Here is a 23,738-nt window from a genome sequence, read left to right on the forward strand (position 1 = left end):
CCACCTTCTTTTCTTCATGAGAAATTAGTCTAAGATACCTTGAGATGATTCTACGGACTGAAGAAGGAAGAAGGCGACCCCCAAAAACCTCAAGGTTTAAGGGGGAGAACCCCCGGAGGAGTTCCTCCAACGTTCTGACCGTACTGATTCTTCCTTTAGCAATTGTTTTCCTTCACCGAATGATATTGATGATGATGAGTATTGCTATTAATCGTGAAGGATATGAGATTCACGAGTGTAAGCTACGTGAAAACCGTCGAGAATCTAGAGAGAGAGTGGTGAAGGAGTCTAGAGAGAGAGTGGTGAAGGAGTCTAGAGAGAAGTGAGAGCACTTCTTCTAGTGAGAGAAAATCTCAACCCCTTCTATGGGTGGTGGTGCATACATCTTTGTTATTATTGTGTTTGAGTTTTGTGGTTTAGGATTATGTCACGAAAGTCATTGAGGTACTTTGGCTCGGATCATCCAAGAGCAGATCCCCACACACACACCCAAATTTTTTTATTACAAACTTAGGTACAATACATGGCAGCGACCGGTAACATGGCGCCCCAAAAAGAAAGCTACATAGAGGATGGGAACAGATCCAGAATCCAAATTAGAGCTTACTTGATGAGCGAGAATTTGGAGCCAATCATTCACGTGTTGCCGGTAGATCTCTAGGTGATAGGTGACGTAGTGGTACTCCTCTAGCCTTGTGGGTATTGAGGTTCATCCAAGGCCGTAACTTATCAAGAGTTCAGCGCCACTAGCAACCTCTGGTGTGCGCTCCAACTGCTGAGTGTTGTCAAGTGCTGGCCCGGAAGTGCTGCTCGGCGCAGCCCTGCCCCGAAGCGCTGCCCTATGCAGCGCAGCCCTGCCTCGGAAGCGCTTCACAACGCAGCCCTGCCCCCGAAGCGCTGCCCAGCGCAGCACAGCCCCCGGAAGCGCTGCTCAGTGCAGCCCTGCCACAGAAGCGCTGCTCAGCGCAGCCCTGCCCCGAATGCGCTGCCCTGCCCTGTAGCTCTGCTCTGCGTAGCCCTGCCCCCCAGAAGCGCTGAATCGCCCTCCAGAAGTAGCTGGGGATTTTAAAAGCATCTACCGGTGTAGTGACCCGCTCTTTTATATATTTTTAAATCCAGTAATGCGTGTTTATTATTGTTCATCAGTGAATGAAACCAGTTATTATCCTGATATGAATTCAGCTGATGATCCTGAATTTATATTGTTAAAACAGTCAATGATATTATTTCAGAGTTATAACTGTCTTAGCAAAGTCACGTTATTTATTTAACGAGATGGAACTAGATTTTTTTTTTTCACTTAAGTCGTGGATTATTTTCGACTCGTGAGTTAATTAAATCTGCGGATTTAATTTAAATATTAGAACAACAAACGAATTAAATCTACGGATTTAATTTAGATTCATTTTATAACTTATCGATTTTAGCAAGAAATCACATGACGAAATACGAGATTTATGTAAATATACAGTATCAAGCAGAATCGAAGCCAGTATTTTATTACAGTTACAGAATCACCGAGACTTAGATAATACATCATTAATCCTTCTCTACATTTTTTTTCTTTCTTTTTCTTTCCACCAACCTTTGCTCCCCATTTCTACCACCACTACACTTTGATTTCCACTCCACCAACTATCCCCACCACTACACTCAATTATGCAACGTAAATCAATGCTAATCAGCCTCCAATTCACTATCCTCCTCATTCTGCACTTGGAAGCTTTTGGAGGAGGAGAAATCCTCATCCAGTGTCCTGCCAACTTCAAGGTAAGCTTTGGCTTAAACTCTCCATCTTCTTCCATGATTTTACCTGTATTCATTAAACAACAACAAATACTACCATTTTCAGATTCAATCATTTGATACCAGTTAACACTTGAAAGAGGGAGAGATAGAGCAGTTCAAATTTTGCCAAACTTCAACAAGATCCAATCAGCTTATTTAACTCAGCAACAACAACAAACCTCTAATCATTTTCTAGGTATATACTACTGTTTCAGTTCATTTTCTCAACTCATTCAAGCCACATATACTGTCATCATATCATAGCATAATCGATCATCTATGAAGTGCTTAAGGAGATGGAACGAATTGTAGGCATACTTCACTATACTTTATAAACACAATGAGATTTCTTAACTTCTTAGCAAAGAAGGAATTATATGCTTCACTTTCACTGCACTCCAGAATAGCATTTACGAGAACTCACGACCACAAAAACTAGGACTTTTATTCGAATGGAGATGAGTTACTTAGCTTTGGGAAAAATGGGCCGACTGCCCAAGCAACTGCCGAGCCCCAACTGCCGAAACGGAGTGAGAAGGCGGCGAACTCTCGTTGTCCAGCCTGCATCAGAGTAACCACGACGCCGGCCGGAGAAAGAGAAGGGCGACTGCCCCTTGGCGGTGGCAGCCTCTGGATTGCTACCTGCCTGACGAACACAGGGAGGGGAGCACGGAGACCTCGCCGATTCTAGAACCCGGCGGCGGCGGCAAGGTGCTAGCGAGATTTGAAGGCGACAGCTACGGCGTTAACAAGCTAGAGGGAAAGAGGCTGACCGACTCCAGAAATCGGAGCAACGCCAGCTTGAGGCGACAACGTCGCCGAAGATTCCAGTAGCAGCAGCTCCGGACAGCGGCGATGGCTCCAGGCGGCGGCGCTCTCTGATTTGGGGAGGAAATCAGGGCTCCCTTTCGTTTTGCTTTCGTCCGTGAATCGAGAGGGAGAATAGAGATGTGAGAAGGTGAAGGCGGCGGCTGGCTCGTCGGATTACGGCGGCGGTGGCGGACCCCTCGCCGGAAACAGATCGAGAGAGAGAGATGTTCCGATTTTGAGGAAAGAAAGAAGAGAGCTGTGTTGACTGTTGAGCCGATTTGGGAGAAGGAACGACCGCCGCTCATCGAAAGTTCAGGGAGGCGGCGGTGATTTCCGATTTGGGAGAGCAGGGGCTCGTGCCGGCGACGAGAAGGCGCCGGAGCCGGCTGGAGGCTGAGAACGAGAGAGAGAGAAGAGAGAGGGAGCCGATTTTGAGAGTATAGAGAGAGAGATCGATTTTGGGGGGGATGAGAGTTGGGCTCCTTGGGCTTTAGTTTAATGGGCCTTTGTTATTTATTTAATTTGGGCTTTTCCCTTTTAATTGTAATTGGGCCTTTGTTATTTTATTCCGATTGGGCCTCCTATTTATTTTACTTTGGGCCGAAAATTGGGCCTTGATTTATTTTACTTTGGGCCGAATTATATAACTCTCTGGGCCGATTCTTTTATTTAAAACCCAACTGCATTTTTATATGAATTGGGCTCCTGTTTTGTTTAATTTTGGGCTCCTATATAATTGTTTTGGGGCTGAATTATTTTAAAAGGTTGGGCTTTAATTATTCTATAAGAATTGGGCTGAGATATTATTATTAATAGACTTCTATTTCCAAATTCCATATGTATATTGTTGGGACGGTTATTGTTTCATTTGGGCTGATTTTAATAGAGTAGAATGGGTTGAAAGATTATTTCAGTTGGACCTTATTTATTTAATTGCAGTTGGGCCTTGCATACTTGATTTAAACTTAGCCCAACTGTTAATTATTTATTTATTGGGCCAAGATTTATTTAATTACTTGAGCCGATGAATATTTTCAATTGGGCCTCTCATGTTAATTATTCAAGCCCACTTCTACTTAATTAATTATTAGGCTGCCTTATGTTGAGCCTTTTAATTATTTAATCTTATAACATTACTTGTTCCTATTTATTAAGCCCGATTAATTATGCGGTTATAAAGCGAATAAGCTGAAGTATTTATTTATTTTCTATTGACTACGAGGAATGGGGTTTATTTAATTGACGGATTAGAACACCCTAAGAGAACGGATTAATTTTTATTAATTATCCGGCTTCATGAGACGAGACTTAGCTTTGTTTAAATCCGATAGCTTGGATTAACAATAGAAATTCCCTGATTATTATTTCAGAATAATAATTCATGCATAAGGATCATGCATAGTTAAATACACATTCTCATTTGAGGATTTTTATTCGAGCAAATATCTTATATATGTACATATATTCTCGTAATAAAGGTCAAGGGCGAGATTGATAATCTGTTGAGGAGCTTTTGTATCACAGAAAATCACTATCAGGTGGGTATTACTTTTATATATATCAAATGAGTTTAAATGTTACGTTCAAGCAAGTTATTTCATGACTAAATTAATTGAAATTATTTCAAATATTGTCTTGCCATAAAATGTTTAAATTTTAGTATGATATCTATCTGATGTGGCTTTGCCAGTTATGTAATCGAATTCGGGTCTTGAGCAGTTGATAGCTATCCTGCCAGGGCTAGTGTACACCAGTGACCGTGAGTCATCTAGCGGGTTGGCCGGTCAAGTGACCGTGAGAGGTGGCCACCTCTCCGGCACACAAGCTTCAGATATGATAAAATACAAGAGAACTTAGACTGATCAGTCAAACTTTAAGAATCACAAATGAACTTAGTAAGCTTGGGCCTTTTTAGCGAAAAAACTCCCTTGCTGTACTGTTTATGATGGCATGACAATTTACAGTTTTGAAGCATGTATTTTTATACTTAGGCATACGTGCCCACTGAGTACTTTTGTACTCAGCCCTGCATATATTTCTAAATGTGCAGATTGAGTAGCTGCCGATGGTGATGAAGTGACGAGCGGGACTCTTTTATCTTATTATGTATTAATGAACTCTAGGGATACATGTCTTTATACATGTAATCAGAACCTTATTCCGCTGCGTACTCAGAAGTTTTATGTTATTTTGGCTAAGTCGGAGTTATCTGAACTTACTAGTTATTTGAGTCTATACGACTAAACCTCCGTTATATTATAGATATCCCTTTTGTTAAGAATGATGAAATGCGATCCTTTCTTGTTTGATTATTCCCCTTTCTACCCCGCTTCTAATCTCCCTCCATTAGTCACGGTTTCCCCGGCTTAATTATCCTTAATTAAGGCCGGTCGTGACAGAGTGCATGGTATCAGAGCAGTTCATTTGCTCTGAACCCTAGAGTTAACCAATTTTTCTAGTATGATAACTAGTATGAAATAGTCAGTCGACAAAAGCTCAGCACTTCATCACATCGTCATGCTCAGCAAGAAAGAAGGTGGTAATGATTTTAAAACATTGAGAAGTTCACGTTTTATATGAATGTACTGATGCTTACATTCAAGTTTATGCATTATTGATTGATTAGATATCTCAATGAACTTAGATGCGTTAAGAATGCATGATCACTGTTACGAGAATAACAATAGAAGCTAGAAACTCAGTTATATTTCACTATAGCCATGGTGAAGAGCTAAGAAAGAAAAAGAGAATCCCATGAAAGCAGTGCAAGCGGAGTGCCACGCACGAATCACTGAAGCAGGCATAGTTCTTCATTCAGGTTGTTCACGAGTGACAGAACACCGAATCGACTATTGCCTTATTTGATGATAGATCACGTGAGTCATTGCTCGTAGCGACGAGTGTGACTTATGTAATCAGCTAGCTATCGCATAATGAGCTAAGACTCATTACTAACTCTTGATTATCACCAGTTATGGCATGAAGAGAACCTTCATGATTTATGTTTGAACTTCAGAGTCGGACTCATATGCAGTTATAACACTTTGTGTATGATGTTATAGCATCGCGATTAGAACTGCCAGCTTACAGTTTCAGATATTCAGAACCTTTATGATTACAATTACCTATTATATTACACGTGAGCATGATTTAGAATCCCTATTGATTACGATCACCTGCTACAAATCGAAAGGAGGATAGGTGCCATGGGTAACTAGAAGTTACCAACCATTATGATTGACTAGAAAAATCTATACAAGTGCGTAAGACGGGAGGAGTTCCTGAAGATGGTTTGGAGTTTAACAAGAGCTAGAAATATCGACAATGGTTCGATGTTAAAGTTAAGAGATTGAGATTATGATGAGAGACTAAGCAGGTTAAGTATGCATACCTTAATCGATCAGAGACATTCCCCAGTTAGAACATTTTAGACCAAACATTCAGTTTAGTAGCCAGAATGCAAGCATTGACTAAGGTCATTCCATGACTTAGAATTACACATGGGGACACATACCCTATAAAGGTACTAAGATGAGCAAAAGCTATTTCCTTATTGAATGCGTGATGATTCAGAAGGTCTTTTGCAATAACACGGAAGAGTGCTTCAAATTATATGGTTGCATTTCAAGAGCTATGTGAAGGAACACTAAGTACTAGAAGTACTACAGTAAGATCATATAGAGGAACATTGTTGAGTAAGGTCGAGCCTACCTTATTTCACCTATAGAAGATGTTTAAGGATTGCATTAAACTAGGAGGCAGACTCCAAGTTTGAGAAGCTCTAGAATATTCTCAAGGACATGTTCAAGATATTAAGAAGAAAGTAGTGATTTTAGACCAAATATACCTTTTGCAGCCAAGGAATAAGAGTTTCCAAGTTCGGAAAAGTATTTCCGAGTGACAGAGAAGTAGTTATGTCGGACCTGGCCAGTCCACATGGCCAAAATCTCAGTAGTCGTCATATATGGGTCTTTAAACCTATATATTTTAAACCTTCATCTGAAAAGCCAAACGGGTTCAGACTATTAGGTCATTTCGTTTCGACCTTTCAGTCAATTCATTTCTACCCTATGGTTATTCATTTTCAATTATTTGGCAAATTATTGAAACACTTTGCCTAATTGCCATTTGTGATTTGAATCATTGCGATATACTAGCTATTGGTAGATTTTCTGTGACCCAAGGACAAGCAGATACTCATCAGATTAAATCAGTGAAACACGTATGCTTCAATCCAAGGGTCAAGCACGTAATGCATACAGACATTCTCTTGTGCATTTAGTAGGACGTTATTTGTGTATTTCAAAAACGATGATCATTTCGATGCTTTTGTATGCCCCTATGTTGGCTTAGTTATTTTGATAAGTATTAGTACGAAAATGCTGGTTCATAGGGCATTTCGGAACTGAGCTCTTTCATGATGACCTTGCTAGATAGCTAGTTCATCGTGTATAATGCTTGGATAGATCACCAGATCTATATTCAATTGTTGATGAAATAGTCCTCATTGATACTAATTTCCCATGTCTATGTAGCGACCCTATCAGTCTTTTGCGGCAAGTTACTTCCGCTATGTTATTTATATACTTTCATGAGGAAGAGTATGAGCGAGATTTGAGAATCAAGAAAACAATTTACAGAATCGATGATATGCATCTGTGTATTACATTGGTGACTATATGTCGACTCATCGGAATGCCAACAAAGCAAAGGCGTCCGAGAGAAGTTGGATAGAACAATAGTATGCCTTGTGATGTTGCATTAACAACTTGTGTTTTGACCTAATAGAATGCCGTCAAAATGAGGACGACCAAGAGGAGGGGGCAGGATTCCCCGAAATGAAGGAAGAGGCCCAGAAACAGGGCCAGAACCAGAAATAGTTCAACCACCTGTTCAGCCAGAACGACGGATTGAAGAATTATTCTTGCGACAGAACCCACCTACCTTCAACGGGACAGGAGACCCGGCAGAAGCTGAAACTTGGGTTCGCGCTATTGAGCGCATTTTCAACTTCCTGCGTTGCACCGACCAAGAGCGCCTGACTTGTATGTCCTTTCAGTTGACTGGGTCAGCTGATTTCTGGTGGGAAGCACGGATGAAAACGATGACAGCAGAGCAGTTAGAAAACCTGACTTGGGAACAATTCAAAGCCGGTATATATGACAAGTATATACCCAAGAGCTACCGCAAGAAGAAGGAAGCTGAATTTTACAATCTAAAACAAGGGAAGATGTCGGTAACTCAATACGACAGGATGTTCTGCGATATGTCTAGATATGCGCCGGAACAAGTTGACACAGATGAAAAGATGGCTGAAAAGTTTTGTGCCGGTCTGAGGCACGAAATTAGGATGGCTTTGGCAAGCCACAGAGGATTGTCTTACACTGAGTCGCTCAGCCGAGCGTTAGACATTGAGGCAGCCATGCCAGGAGAAAGACTTGCAATTGTACCTGCGCCAACACCTCCACATGATCAAAGTTATAATCAGAATTTCAAAGGAAAGAGGAGATGGGACAACAGTAACCCGAACCAAGGCGAGAAGAGGCCATGGCAGGGACGGGTCTTCCAGTCACAGGGCTATGGAGGCCAGAGTGCACCGAAACAGATGGGAAATAACCAACAGAGAGCCCCACATTGCCCAAATGTAACAAAAATCATGTGGGAATCTGTAAGGACGGCAGTGATAGTTGCTATATCTGTAACCAGAAGGGGCACTATGCAAACCGGTGCCCGAATAAGCAACATGGAACGGGTTCAAGACCAAAACCACCTATCCAGGCTCCGCATCTGCGAGCAATCCAAGCTTTGCCCCAACCATACCCAAGGCAGCAACCACAGTAACAGCAGCGACAACAGAAACAACATGAAAAGCCTCGTCATGCTAGAGCCTATGCTATGAGGCAGAAGCAGCCCGAGAACAACCAGGGAAACTTGGCAGGTATGGGCATGCTACTCAATACTCCTGTTGTAGTTCTATTTGATACGGGCGCATCGCATACTTTCATTTCAAGTACATGTGTCGACACATTAAAACTTAAAATGGAAAGAGCTGAACATGAGTTGAGTATATCATCACCTATAGCAGGGATGACGACAGTAGATCATGTGTGCTTGAACCTAGAACTGAATATAGGGTCACTCAAGATTGTAGTGAACAACTCGTATGTTATACCGATGGGAGATGTGGACATAATCCTAGGAATGGACTGGCTAGCCGAGAACTATGCCACCATCATTTGTAACGAAAGACGGATATCGTTTCGACCCCCAGGAAGGGAGCCTTCACATTTCCACGGAATTAGTATGGGAAGAAGAAAGATGATCATCTCCGCCCTGCAAGCAACGAAAATGATGAAGAAGGGATACTCAGCTTACCTCGTATACTTGCACGGAGAACTGGGTACTGAAAAGAGTATAGAAGATGTAGCAATTGTACGGGATTTTTCAGATGTATTTCCAGAGATTCTGCCAGGGCCACCACCGGACAGACCAATTGAGTTTACCATTGATTTGGAGCCCGGGGCAGCTCCCATTTCGAAGGCACCATACCGAATGGCTCCTAAAGAGTTGGAAGAACTCAAGATACAACTGCAAGAACTTTTGGAACTTGGATTCATTAGGCCAAGTGTATCACCTTGGGGTGCACCCGTACTTTTCGTGAAGAAAAAGGATGGCACATTGCGAATGTGCATAGACTATAGGGAACTGAACAAAGTGACACTGAAGAACAAATATCCTTTACCAAGGATAGATGACCTTTTCGACCAGCTCAAGGGAGTAAGCGTGTTCTCGAAGATTGATTTGCGGTCTGGTTATCACCAGCTGAAGATTCGACCAGAAGACGTACCTAAGACGACATTTCGAACTAGGTATGGCCACTATGAATTTGTAGTTGTGCCATTCGGGCTAACTAATGCGCCAGCCGTATTCATGGACCTCATGAATCGAGTGTTTCATCCGTACTTAGATAAATTTGTCTTGGTGTTTATAGATGACATCCTGATCTACTCGAAGAACGAGAAAGACCATGAGGAACATCTGAGAATTGTTCTAGAAACGTTGAGGACGGAGCGCCTTTATGCCAAATTCAGCAAGTGCGAGTTTTGGCTCAGCGAAGTCACGTTTTTAAGACATATTGTGTCATCAGAAGGGATTAAAGTGGACCCTGAAAAAAGTGCAAGCAGTGCGCGAATGGAGATCGCCTACTAACCCTAATGAGATAAGAAGTTTCTTAGGATTGGCAGGTTACTATCGGAGGTTTATGGAAGGATTTTCCAAAATTGCAAGGCCAATGACGCAACTACTCAGGAAGGGAATAAAATTTCTTGGACAGAGGAGTGCGAAAAGAGCTTCCAAGAACTCAAGGAAAAGTTGACTACGGCACCAGTGTTAGCCGTCCCAATAGCTGATAAGGAATACGTGATTTACACAGACGCGTCCAAAAATGGACTTGGCTGCGTGCTGATGCAAGAAGGAAGAGTGATAGCATATGCGTCACGACAGCTTAGGCCACATGAACTGAATTACCCGACTCATGATCTGGAGTTAGCTGCAGTGGTGCACGCACTAAAGATTTGGAGACACCACCTATATGGAGTTAGGTGCGAGATATTCACAGACCACAAAAGCTTGAAATATTTTTTCGAGCAAAAGGACCTCAACATGAGACAGAGGAGATGGCTCGAACTAGTGAAAGATTATGACTGTGGTATTAACTACCACCCAGGCAAGGCCAACGTAGTGGCTGATGCATTGAGTCGTAAAACTCAATCTAAATTGGGAACTCTCATCACTCGAGAGACGGTGCTCATAAGGGAATTTAGCAAAATGAGCATAGAAGTGATTAAACCACCAGGGACGATAGCAAGCGTTGTGGCAACGGTACCTAACTTGAGGAAGACGATCGTAGAAGCACAAAGAAAAGATGGGAAGATGGAAAAAACTACGGGAAGCAGTAAGGAAAGGAGGCGTCAAGAATTATCAAGAAGCATCAGATAATGCTATCCTCTTTGAGGGAAGGATATGCATCCCCCATGATGATGAGCTTAAGGATAAAATCATGAGTGAGGCTCACGATACCCCTTATACTGCCCACCCAGGCAGTACTAAGATGTATCAAGATATAAAGAAGCATTTTTGGTGGGAAGGCATGAAAAGAGACATAGCATCCTTTGTAGAGAGATGCCTAGCTTGCCAACAAGTGAAGGCCCTACACCAAAGGCCATATGGAAAGCTACAACCATTGGAGATCCCAGAATGGAAGTGGGAGCACATAGCAATGGATTTTGTGACCAGTTTGCCCAAAACAAAGAGAGGAAACACTGCCATTTGGGTAATAGTGGATCGACTTACAAAATGTGCTCATTTTATACCAATACCGATCACACACGGGTCAGACAAGCTAGCTCAGTTGTATGTTCGAGAGATTGTACGCTTACACGGTGTACCCGTGTCAATTACTTCAGACCGAGACTCAAAATTTACTTCTAGATTTTGGATGAGCTTACAAAAGGAGTTAGGCACGAGGCTAAATTTCAGCACCGCCTTCCACCCATAGACAGACAGGCAGTCTGAAAGGACAATTCAGACCCTCGAAGATATGTTGAGAACAGTGGTGTTAGACAGGGGTGGAAGTTGGGAAGCAGTGCTGCCGTTGATTGAATTTGCCTATAATAACAGTTACCAGGCGACTATCGATATGGCACCATATGAGGCATTGTATGGAAGAAAATGTAGATCACCACTTTATTGGGATGAAGTGGGTGAAAGGAAAATTTTAGGACCGGATGCGGTCAGTGAGATGATTGAGATAGTTCGCCAGATCCGAGGTCGAATAAAGGAGACGCAAGATAGACAGAAATCTTACGCTGATGCACGCCGAACTGAATTACAATTTGAATTAGGAGACAAGGTATTCCTGAAAGTATCTCCCTCCAAGGGGATAATTAGGTTTGGTGTCAAGGGAAAGCTCAAACCTCGGTTTGTAGGACCTTATGAGATTTTGGAGAGAATAGGCCCAGTAGCCTATAGGTTGGCATTACCGCCAAGTTTTGGAAACGTTCACAATGTTTTCCACGTATCACAACTCAGAAAATACGTTTTCGATCCAAAGCACGTAATCCACCAAGAAGAGATGATCATTTGCCCAGACTTGAGCTATGAAGAGAGACCAGAGGTCATTCTAGATCGAAAAGTACAGCAACTAAGGAATAAGGCAATCACATCAGTGAAAGTTTTATGGAGACACCACGGACAAGAGGAAGCCACGTGGGAGCTTGAAGACAAAATGAAGGAGAAATATCCCGAACTGTTTTAGAAGAAATATGCAAATTTCGGGACGAAATTTTTGTTAAGAGGGGTAGTATGTAGTGACCCGCTCTTTTATATATTTTTAAATCCAGTAATGCGTGTTTATTATTGTTCATCAGTGAATGAAACCAGTTATTATCCTGATATGAATTCAGCTGATGATCCTGAATTTATATTGTTAAAACAGTCAATGATATTATTTCAGAGTTATAACTGACTTAGCAAAGTCACGTTATTTATTTAACGAGATGGAACTAGATTTTTTTTTTCACTTAAGTCGTGGATTATTTTCGACTCGTGAGTTAATTAAATCTGCGGATTTAATTTAAATATTAGAACAACAAACGAATTAAATCTACGGATTTAATTTAGATTCATTTTATAACTTATCGATTTTAGCAAGAAATCACATGACGAAATACGAGATTTATGTAAATATACAGTATCAAGCAGAATCGAAGCCAGTATTTTATTACAGTTACAGAATCACCGAGACTTAGATAATACATCATTAATCCTTCTCTACATTTTTTTTCTTTCTTTTTCTTTCCACCAACCTTTGCTCCCCATTTCTACCACCACTACACTTTGCTTTCCACTCCACCAACTATCCCCACCACTACACTCAATTATGCAACGTAAATCAATGCTAATCAGCCTCCAATTCACTATCCTCCTCATTCTGCACTTGGAAGCTTTTGGAGGAGGAGAAATCCTCATCCAGTGTCCTGCCAACTTCAAGGTAAGCTTTGGCTTAAACTCTCCATCTTCTTCCATGATTTTACCTGTATTCATTAAACAACAACAAATACTACCATTTTCAGATTCAATCATTTGATACCAGTTAACACTTGAAAGAGGGAGAGATAGAGCAGTTCAAATTTTGCCAAACTTCAACAAGATCCAATCAGCTTATTTAACTCAGCAACAACAACAAACCTCTAATCATTTTCTAGGTATATACTACTGTTTCAGTTCATTTTCTCAACTCATTCAAGCCACATATACTGTCATCATATCATAGCATAATCGATCATCTATGAAGTGCTTAAGGAGATGGAACGAATTGTAGGCATACTTCACTATACTTTATAAACACAATGAGATTTCTTAACTTCTTAGCAAAGAAGGAATTATATGCTTCACTTTCACTGCACTCCAGAATAGCATTTACGAGAACTCACGACCACAAAAACTAGGACTTTTATTCGAATGGAGATGAGTTACTTAGCTTTGGGAAAAATGGGCCGACTGCCCAAGCAACTGCCGAGCCCCAACTGCCGGAACGGAGTGAGAAGGCGGCGAACTCTCGTTGTCCAGCCTGCATCAGAGTAACCACGACGCCGGCCGGAGAAAGAGAAGGGCGACTGCCCCTTGGCGGTGGCAGCCTCTGGATTGCTACCTGCCGGACGAACACAGGGAGGGGAGCACGGAGACCTCGCCGATTCTAGAACCCGGCGGCGGCGGCAAGGTGCTAGCGAGATTTGAAGGCGACAGCTACGGCGTTAACAAGCTAGAGGGAAAGAGGCTGACCGACTCCAGAAATCGGAGCAACGCCAGCTTGAGGCGACAACGTCGCCGAAGATTCCAGTAGCAGCAGCTCCGGACAGCGGCGATGGCTCCAGGCGGCGGCGCTCTCTGATTTGGGGAGGAAATCAGGGCTCCCTTTCGTTTTGCTTTCGTCCGTGAATCGAGAGGGAGAATAGAGATGTGAGAAGGTGAAGGCGGCGGCTGGCTCGTCGGATTATGGCGGCGGTGGCGGACCCCTCGCCGGAAACAGATCGAGAGAGAGAGATGTTCCGATTTTGAGGAAAGAAAGAAGAGAGCTGTGTTGATTGTTGAGCCGATTTGGGAGAAGGAACGAGCGCCGCTCATCGAAAGTTCAGGGAGGCGGCGGTGATTTCCGATTTGGGAGAGCAGGGGCTCGTGCCGGCGACGAGAAGGCGCCGGAGCCGGCTGGAGGCTGAGAACGAGAGAGAGAGAAGAGAGAGGGAGCCGATTTTGAGAGTATAGAGAGAGAGATCGATTTTGGGGGGGATGAGAGTTGGGCTCCTTGGGCTTTAGTTTAATGGGCCTTTGTTATTTATTTAATTTGGGCTTTTCCCTTTTAATTGTAATTGGGCCTTTGTTATTTTATTCCGATTGGGCCTCCTATTTATTTTACTTTGGGCCGAAAATTGGGCCTTGATTTATTTTACTTTGGGCCGAATTATATAACTCTCTGGGCCGATTCTTTTATTTAAAACCCAACTGCATTTTTATATGAATTGGGCTCCTGTTTTGTTTAATTTTGGGCTCCTATATAATTGTTTTGGGGCTGAATTATTTTAAAAGGTTGGGCTTTAATTATTCTATAAGAATTGGGCTGAGATATTATTATTAATAGACTTCTATTTCCAAATTCCATATGTATATTGTTGGGACGGTTATTGTTTCATTTGGGCTGATTTTAATAGAGTAGAATGGGTTGAACGATTATTTCAGTTGGACCTTATTTATTTAATTGCAGTTGGGCCTTGCATACTTGATTTAAACTTAGCCCAACTGTTAATTATTTATTTATTGGGCCAAGATTTATTTAATTACTTGAGCCGATGAATATTTTCAATTGGGCCTCTCATGTTAATTATTCAAGCCCACTTCTACTTAATTAATTATTAGGCTGCCTTATGTTGAGTCTTTTAATTATTTAATCTTATAACATTACTTGTTCCTATTTATTAAGCCCGATTAATTATGCGGTTATAAAGCGAATAAGCTGAAGTATTTATTTATTTTCTATTGACTACGAGGAATGGGGTTTATTTAATTGACGGATTAGAACACCCTAAGAGAACGGATTAATTTTTATTAATTATCCGGCTTCATGAGACGAGACTTAGCTTTGTTTAAATCCGATAGCTTGGATTAACAATAGAAATTCCCTGATTATTATTTCAGAATAATAATTCATGCATAAGGATCATGCATAGTTAAATACACATTCTCATTTGAGGATTTTTATTCGAGCAAATATCTTATATATGTACATATATTCTCGTAATAAAGGTCAAGGGCGAGATTGATAATCTGTTGAGGAGCTTTTGTATCACAGAAAATCACTATCAGGTGGGTATTACTTTTATATATATCAAATGAGTTTAAATGTTACGTTCAAGCAAGTTATTTCATGACTAAATTAATTGAAATTATTTCAAATATTGTCTTGCCATAAAATGTTTAAATTTTAGTATGATATCTATCTGATGTGGCTTTGCCAGTTATGTAATCGAATTCGGGTCTTGAGCAGTTGATAGCTATCCTGCCAGGGCTAGTGTACACCAGTGACCGTGAGTCATCTAGCGGGTTGGCCGGTCAAGTGACCGTGAGAGGTGGCCACCTCTCCGGCACACAAGCTTCAGATATGATAAAATACAAGAGAACTTAGACTGATCAGTCAAACTTTAAGAATCACAAATGAACTTAGTAAGCTTGGGCCTTTTTAGCGAAAAAACTCCCTTGCTGTACTGTTTATGATGGCATGACAATTTACAGTTTTGAAGCATGTATTTTTATACTTAGGCATACGTGCCCACTGAGTACTTTTGTACTCAGCCCTGCATATATTTCTAAATGTGCAGATTGAGTAGCTGCCGATGGTGATGAAGTGACGAGCGGGACTCTTTTATCTTATTATGTATTAATGAACTCTAGGGATACATGTCTTTATACATGTAATCAGAACCTTATTCCGCTGCGTACTCAGAAGTTTTATGTTATTTTGGCTAAGTCGGAGTTATCTGAACTTACTAGTTATTTGAGTCTATACGACTAAACCTCCGTTATATTATAGATATCCCTTTTGTTAAGAATGATGAAATGCGATCCTTTCTTGTTTGATTATTCCCCTTTCTACCCCGCTTCTAATCTCCCTCCATTAGTCACGGTTTCCCCGGCTTAATTATCCTTAATTAAGGCCGGTCGTGACAACTGGGGACTCACGATAGGTGGTCAACTTATTTCCACCTAGTGGAAACTCCATTCCATTCAAGGTGGGCCCGAACCTCCTCCGGTGGATAGAGCTCAAACAAACATATGAAGATATCACATTTTATCTCATAAAGTACCTTTGTCCCGACGAAGGCCTCTTCTTCGAAAATAAGCTTATTCCGAGCAAACCAAAGGTGGTTTACCGTCATTGCAAGCGTAAGGAGTTTGGCCTTGCTCACGATTGCCGATCCCTTCTTCTTTGTCATGAGGTGTTTTAAAGCACTCGGTATTGTAGACATGAGTCCGTTGAGTCGCATCCAAGCTTTAATATCCTCCCAAATCTTTTTAGTGCCTTCACACTTAAAGAAAAGGTGATCGTGAGTCTCATCATCAGCTTTGCAAATGGAGCACAGTTTTTGCACCCCTTCTCATCGATCCACTGTTTTGAGTCGATGTTAGAGTGCCAACCAAAGAGTGATAGAGCATCGTGGAGGGATAAATGGTTTCCAAATAGCTTTGTGACAAAATGCTTTCTCACCTTTAGGTCGAAAGCATTCATAAGCCCCTACCGTAAGATTTGAATCTGCCCACTTAGTGAGTGACTCTTGCGCCTTCGGTATGGAGTTCGCATGCTTCTCAATGAGTAAGTCCCGAACCCCACAAATGTTCTTGATGAGAGGCGAATCCGTTGAGTGTGGTTTTAGAGTCCAAATGTCCTTCTTTTTGATATATTCTGTGTGAACCCAAAGTATCCACAAGGACTCCGCTTTGGAATGAATATTCCAAAGATTTTTGATGAGAAACGCTTTGTTCCAAGTACTAAGATCCCGCAAAGAAAGTCCCCCTTCCTCCTTGGGGAGGCATATTTTTTTCCACGCCACTTGTCCCGATGTCTTACCCCACACAAACGTTCTCACAATCCGATTGAGTCTTTGTATGACTTCCGCCGGAAGGGGGAAGATTTGAAGCCAATAACATTCCGTACCTTGGAGGACAGCTCGTGCCAACTCAAGTCTTCCCGCCATGGAAAGGTTGATGTCCGTCCATTTGTGGATGCCATCGGAGATCTTTTTGATTAAAGGTTCATATTGGGCCGCCGTGAGCTTCTTGGATGCGAAGGGGATACCCAAGTATTTAATTGGGAGTGATCCAGCCTCAAATCCAAAGAGGTCGATGATCTCCTTCCTTTTAGTGACATTCATACCTGCCAAGAAAATTTGGAATTTCCTTTTGTTGATTCTAAGTCTCGATGCTCCCGCAAACTCCTTAAGTGTGTCATCAATGATCTCCATGGAGCCAAGGTCCCCCCTACCAAACATGAGTAGGTCATCAGCAAAGGCGAGATGTGTGATTTTGAGACTTTCACATTTTGGGTGGAAATTGAATTCCCTCTCTCTCGTGCGAAGTTGGAGTAGCCTCATCAAGTACTCCGTGCAAAAGAGAAAGAGCGTTGGTGACATCGGGTCCCCTTGCCTTAAGCCTCTTTTTCCTTGAATGAAATGGTGGTGTCCTCCATTGATGTTTAAGGTGAAAGTGGCCGAGGTAACACACGTCATTATCCATTGAATAAAGGTTTTGTGGAAGCCAAGGCCGACAAGCATCCGTCCCAAGAAAGTCCATGAGATCGAGTCATAAGCTTTTTGAAGGTCGATCTTTAACATGCATCTTGGTGAAATCCTCTTCCTCTCGTACTTCCGAATCAGTTCCTAGGCCAAAAAGATATTATCAGTAATAGAGCGGCCTTTGGTGAAAGCAGATTGAGAGTAGTGAATTATATTATTTAGAGAAGACTGCATTCGGTTGGTAAGGATCTTTGTGATGATCTTGTCGAGCACATTTGTGCATGCAATCGGCATGAAGTCGCCCACTGACGAGTTGTGGTTGGTTTTGGTATGAGAGTGTTAATTCCTTAAGGATCAGCCTATAGTTAAAAAACTCGTGGACTGTCTCAAGTAATTCAATCTTAACCGTCACCCAAAGCTCCGAGAAACCATCGGGACCCGGCGTTTTTTCGTTGACAATGTCCCACAATGCATCCTTGATTTCTTGGTCCGAGATGGGGGCAACCATTGCATCCTTCTCGCAAAGTTGAAGTCTCGGCCCCTCCTCAAAAGCACTCCACTCAATGGGGTCCGACTGTGTTTCCGTGCCAAAGAGGTCCTTATAGTGGTCGTCAAAAAGTGATATTATCTCATCCATGTCTCTAGTCTCCTCTCCATTATCCTTGCATAAGAAAGATATAGAGTTAGTGATATTTATTTTCTTAATCGTGGAGAAAAAATATTTGGAATTTTTATCTGCAAAGTTTAAATGTTGGCATTTGGCTTTTTGCTTGAGGAAGTCCTTTTCGGCCAAGTCAAGGAGGAGGGCCTCCTTTCGTGCGCCTATTTCATCTTCCTTGAGTGCAGTGTTACAAGGATCTTTATCAAGCATCTCTTGTATTGCATTAAGCTTCAATCTTGCTGCATTTGCTCTCTCCATTAGGTGGGCACAATCCTTATTGTTGAAATTCCTAAGGACTTGTTGTAGCTTTTTGAGCTTCATGGAGAAATTTAGTTGAGCTTTCGTATCCAATTTTTCATCCATGTTTCCTCCACTAGCTCATGGAAATTCGGACTCTACATCTAGAAGTTAAAGAATTTAAATGGTTGGGAAAAATTCTTGACTTTATCAAATAAGTGAATAATGGATGCCGAGTGATCCGAGTGTACTCCCATTGTGAGAAAATCTTCCCGGCAGAAGAAGTTTGCCAACGCCCAAGCATTATTATACATTACCCTATCAATTTTGGAGTAGACTTTCAAATTTGTCCAAGTGTAGAAACAGCCGGAGGATGGGGCGTCCTCAAGCCCCCCTTCCGCACAAGCATCAACAAAATCAGCATACTCCCATGGCATAGGTGTAGAGCCACCCGCCCTATCTCCGGGTTCCTTCACATTGTTGAAATCCCCTGCAATAACATTAGAAAAATTCTGCGAACTCAAGTCCGCCAAGGTTTTCCACAATGGCTTCATCTTCGCAAGTGTGTTAAAGCCATAGACACAAGTAAAGTAGAAAGAATTCTTACTAATAGAACAGTCAATTTTTAAGACCACATGTTGCTCATCTTTTTTAATACAAGAAGCAGTAAGTAAGATCGGGTTCCACATGATAAGTATGTGTCTTCCTTTGCAAAGATCAAAATTATGCTCAAACTTCCAATGAGGTAGAATTTTACCCATGATTTTATTAACCTTAGCCGAATTCAGTTTTGTTTCCACAAGACCAAGAAGATTCAAATTATGTTTTTTCACAAAGTCCAAAATAGCCGCATGTTTATGGGGTTTATGCAAACCCCGAATATTCCATGTTGCAAAAGTCATAAGGAAACAAATTTAAACTTTCGTACTTACCGTCCCCTTACCTTTCTTTCTTGGTGATCCTTTGGGTTTCTTCCCATTTTTTGTGGCTACCTGCTTTGGGTCATTTGACTTTACAGGCGGGGATTACCTTGATTTTATTTCCTTTGTTTTTGTTGTTCGGCTGGTACTAGTGGCACAGTAGGTGTCGAGGCGGATGCCGCAGCAAGGGCCTGCACAGGAACTGTAAGAGGCTCCGCATTAGGTGATCGGGCGCAAACCAGGGTAGCACTACTAGAAAAACGCTCATAGATAACGGATTTTATCCGTTATCTATGAGCAAAAAAAGCGTTGTGTATAGTGGTGTTATCTATTATAGGTGTCATACACAACGGTTTAAAAACCGTTATCTATGAAGGGAAAAGATAACAGTACAACCACACATACATAACGGTTATAAAACCGTTATCTATGAAGGGAATAGATAACAGTATAACCACACATACATAACGGTTATAAAACCGTTATCTATATTCATTATACATAACGGTTTTCGACTGTTATGTATTATAATTTATCCGTTATCTATTCCATAATATATATTTTTTCATATTATAGTTAACAGTTTTTTATACTTTTTATAACGGTTTAAACCGTTATCTTTGTAAGAAAAAGATAACGGTTTTCGACTGTTATGTATTAGAATTAATTCGTTATCTATTATATAATATTTCTTTTTTCTCATAACATAGTTAACAGTTTTTTATACTTTTTATAACGGTTTAAACCGTTATCTTTGTAAGAAAAAGATAACGGTTTTCGACTGTTATGTATTAGAATTAATCCGTTATCTATTATATAATATTTCTTTTTTCTCATAACATAGTTAACAGTTTTTTATACTTTTTATAACGGTTTAAACCGTTATCTTTGTAAGATATAGATAACGGTTTTATATTGTGATACATAACACTTACATCCGTTATCTATGACTTTCATTCATAACGGTTTGTCTCCACATACATAACGGATTATTTTCGTTATTGTTATCATACATAACGGTTACTAACCGTTATGTATGACCTTTAATTTTTGTTGTCTATTTTATCATAGATAACAGTTTTGCATGTAATAGATGACAGTTTTCTGCATATTTTTTATATATTCTCAATTTTGCTTTTTATTTATATCTAAAACTCAAAAGAAAAAAATTCAAATAATAAAATAACATTGAGAACATAATATTAACATTCAGAAGTTGCAAAAACAATCATCAAAGATTCAAAAGTAAGATCTGTTAATCTACAGGGCAAAATGCAGTCCAATACATGAGTAATTTAAAGCAACGAGGCCAGACAAAATGCAGTTCAAGACGACAAGGTCAGCATTCTCCGAGTTCGAGTAGAAGAAACTAATATTTTCAGTTCATAAAGCACATATACCACAAGTCAAGAGATCTATACGGTTATCCATCCATGTTGTAGTCTTCTTGTTGTAAATAAGGATTGTAGTTCCCGGGAACTTCTATCTTTCCTATCATCTGCTCCATTCCTGCATAATACCAACTTCATGCAGTCAAAATGTGAAATTTTTATGCAAATAAAACATTAAGTTAAAGGATTTCATGAATGTAAATGCAACAGCTTTCAATTATCCATAGCTTGCACCTAAGAAAATTTACATTAACATATCGCTATCATACCTAAAGTTCAAGCAAACACATGCTTTATCACAAAAGTTGCCCATTCCTCACGAATATCATCGATTTCAGCTTCGGTGTATGTCTTAACATTCTTAAACTGTAAAAAGAAATACGTACATAAATATATTTTATGAATAATTACAAAAGTTCTATTAGAAAGTTAAATGATGAAGAGTATAATATATATAGTTACCATCGATGATAGAGACGTGTAGGCATTAAGTTCATAGCGTGTTATGATCTCTTTCATGAACTTCATGACATAAAATCCACATTGAGATGCATCAGGCTGGATAGGACCCTATCAAGATTCAAGAATCCGAAAAAGAGCAGTCAATAAGTGGCAGTTTACCCCTTCATATGCATGATTTTCAGCCAACAAGAGCAGCCAATAAGTGGCAGTTTACAGTTCACATATTAGCTAGGGAACTTGGCAATAACAAACATAATTAAGTTGTAATAGCCATAAATAGAAAATTATACCTACCTTAACCACTTCCCAACTTGCTGTTTTCTTGAATTTTTTCCCTTGCGTGCATTCACAATATTCATCGCACTTGAAATCAAAGGCAACCAGAAATTTCATATTAGCTATAAAAATCAATAACAGAAATGATTAGTTAAAGTGTGTAAGACTTACGTGTCAACGACGAGTTTCCATGGGGTATCTTTATTCCGATGAGAAATTGGATCCATCAAAGAGACACGATCTTTCTCAAGATCAATGATTGTCAGAATCCAATGCCCACTATTTTATAAAAAAAATTGGATTAGTAGGCGAAAACATATACCACACTAACTACTAACTTAACATTTTCACTTACCCCACGTTGCAAGGAACGAGTACCAGCTGATTTGATAAAGCCTGAAGTAACCTGTCTGCTAGTTTGCGGGCTCTTGTCTCGGTTGAGTCTTGTCGATTTTGAGATACAGTAAATGGATTCACAAACATAAACCTCCCAAGACTTCCCTCTGTCTTCATCTTTCCATAAGAATGGCTGTCAACAAATCATTTCAGACTTAGATAAGAAATCCCGATTATAAATGATAGTAGCTTAATAAGATATTTACCAAATGTATGCGATAATGCTGTTCCCTGTAATCGGTTCCAGATTACAAAAGGGAATCACATCATCCTTCAAGAGAATCCAAATTTTTAGATCTTGCCCAAACATTTCAAAGTCTATTGGAAGACGTATTCCTTCTCCCGCGAATGACTTCTCCATCATACAATATAGTGCTACTAATGATGAAGGCAATGATGACAAATTCTTCACCGCGGACTCTTTCAAAATCTTTTTTCCACGTGTCTTCTTATCAGGTTTCTAAATACACAACACATTATATGTTAGGTATTAATTAATACTAAAAGGCTGCTAGAAAGAATTAAAATTACCTCAATTGATTTCTCCACCACCAAATGAGTAGGCCATGCTACATGGGTTCCTAATGCATTTCCCACTGTAACCATGTCATCTGAAATAGGTTTGGGTAATCGTGCATTATCATCAACAACCTCATCAATCGCCACACGTAAGCAGTCTTTAGGAAAGGGAGATCCGTGAAGGACATCTCCAGCAACCATGACCGTTCCGTAAGCTACAAGTTTTTTGGATCCGTCTTCAAGTAATTTAACCACCTTCCCCTACATCAATTAGAAAGGAAGAAAAGACCAAAAATAGATGAAAGGAAGAAAAGACCAAAAATATTTTTCAAAAGTATTCACATAATACCTCCAACCCAACTGATTTTTCAACCATCTCAATGTCTTCATCGTTTTCAACCACCTTCATGTCTTCATCGTTTTCAATCTTTTTTCCACGTGTCTTCTTATCAGGTCTCTAAATACACAACACAATATATGTTAGAAGTATTAATTAATATTAATAGGCTGCTAGAAAGAATTAAAAATTACCCAACTGATTTTTCAACCACCTTGATGTCTTCATCGTTTTCAACCACCTTCATGTCTTCATCGTTTTCAATCTTTTTTCCATGTGTCTTCTTATCAGGTCTCTAAATACACAACACAATATATGTTAGAAGTATTAATTAATATTAATAGGCTGCTAGAAAGAATTAAAAATTACCCAACTGATTTTTCAACCACCTTGATGTCTTCAGCGTTTTCAACCACCTTCATGTCTTCATCGTTTTCAATCTGCATCTTTTGAGGCTTTATCACAGAACAGCTGCCTAATCCTTCAGACTTATCGTCCTTATCACCCACCTTCGATTCCAGTTTTTCAATTCTGCTTACTAACTCGTAGATCACTTTATCTAGAACAAGTATGCGTCCATCTTGTTCTTTTATTTGCTTCTTTGCTTCTTCCAGCTCAGTTTGCGCTTTCTCATCAATTTCTTGTTTCTTAACTCTAGGTGTTTCAAAGAATGATTTGGGTTTCACCCCTGCCCCTAAACCTCGCACACGGCCACTATGTTCAGGTTTCTCCAGGGCACGTGATAGCAAATCGCTTGAACAAGATGAAGAATCAACTCGGCCTTCCTCCTTTTCCCTTATGCAGTCATCCTGTTATTTTTAAGCAATTAAATGGTTAAAACATTTGTCCAATTTAATGAATAATTTAAATTAAAATAACATAATGCAATTTCATACTATTTTCTCGAAAGCATTCTTCAAGTTATCATTCTGAACTTCTCCGTCCTTGGTCAGTCTTGCTTTCTTCCACATCACAGCTCTGTCTATATCTTCATCACCGTGTAAATCAGACGTCTACAAAACAAATAATATGAATTTAGAGAGTATAGTTACTGCAAAATGTTCATTAAATAGCAAACATTTGTTGGGGACATTAAAGTAA

General features: G+C 40.3%; 1 protein-coding gene and 1 long non-coding RNA gene across 2 annotated transcripts; both read right to left on the reverse strand.

The window, feature by feature from the left end:
* Positions 1-20,434: 20,434 nt before the first annotated feature.
* Positions 20,435-21,442, reverse strand: LOC131007247 (uncharacterized). The gene is made up of 4 exons (XR_009096000.1): positions 21,404-21,442; positions 21,110-21,217; positions 20,917-21,013; positions 20,435-20,765 (listed from the first exon to the last, which is right to left on the reverse strand). It is a non-coding gene; the product is annotated as an uncharacterized LOC131007247 (long non-coding RNA).
* Positions 21,443-21,556: 114 nt separating this feature from the next.
* On the reverse strand, positions 21,557-22,557 carry LOC131007248 (uncharacterized). Its single transcript, XM_057934401.1, has 3 exons — positions 22,313-22,557; positions 21,741-22,241; positions 21,557-21,664 (listed from the first exon to the last, which is right to left on the reverse strand). The coding sequence occupies exons 1-2, from the start codon at positions 22,499-22,501 to the stop codon at positions 21,984-21,986; spliced, it is 447 nt and encodes a 148-aa protein (XP_057790384.1). The 5' UTR covers positions 22,502-22,557; the 3' UTR covers positions 21,557-21,664; positions 21,741-21,983.
* Positions 22,558-23,738: the final 1,181 nt, after the last annotated feature.

This window comes from Salvia miltiorrhiza, chromosome 1 (assembly GCF_028751815.1).
Source record: "Salvia miltiorrhiza cultivar Shanhuang (shh) chromosome 1, IMPLAD_Smil_shh, whole genome shotgun sequence".
In the NCBI taxonomy this organism is placed as follows: domain Eukaryota; kingdom Viridiplantae; phylum Streptophyta; class Magnoliopsida; order Lamiales; family Lamiaceae; genus Salvia; species Salvia miltiorrhiza.

Bases quoted from the DNA above. Each gene is read 5' to 3' on its own strand.
- LOC131007248 (XM_057934401.1), bottom strand. From the start codon at position 22,501: ATGGTTGCTGGAGATGTCCTTCACGGATCTCCCTTTCCTAAAGACTGC. The intron at 22,242-22,312 runs GTAATTTTAATT...TTGTGTATTTAG, and splicing joins TGGTGGAGAAATCAATTGAG to AAACCTGATAAGAAGACACG.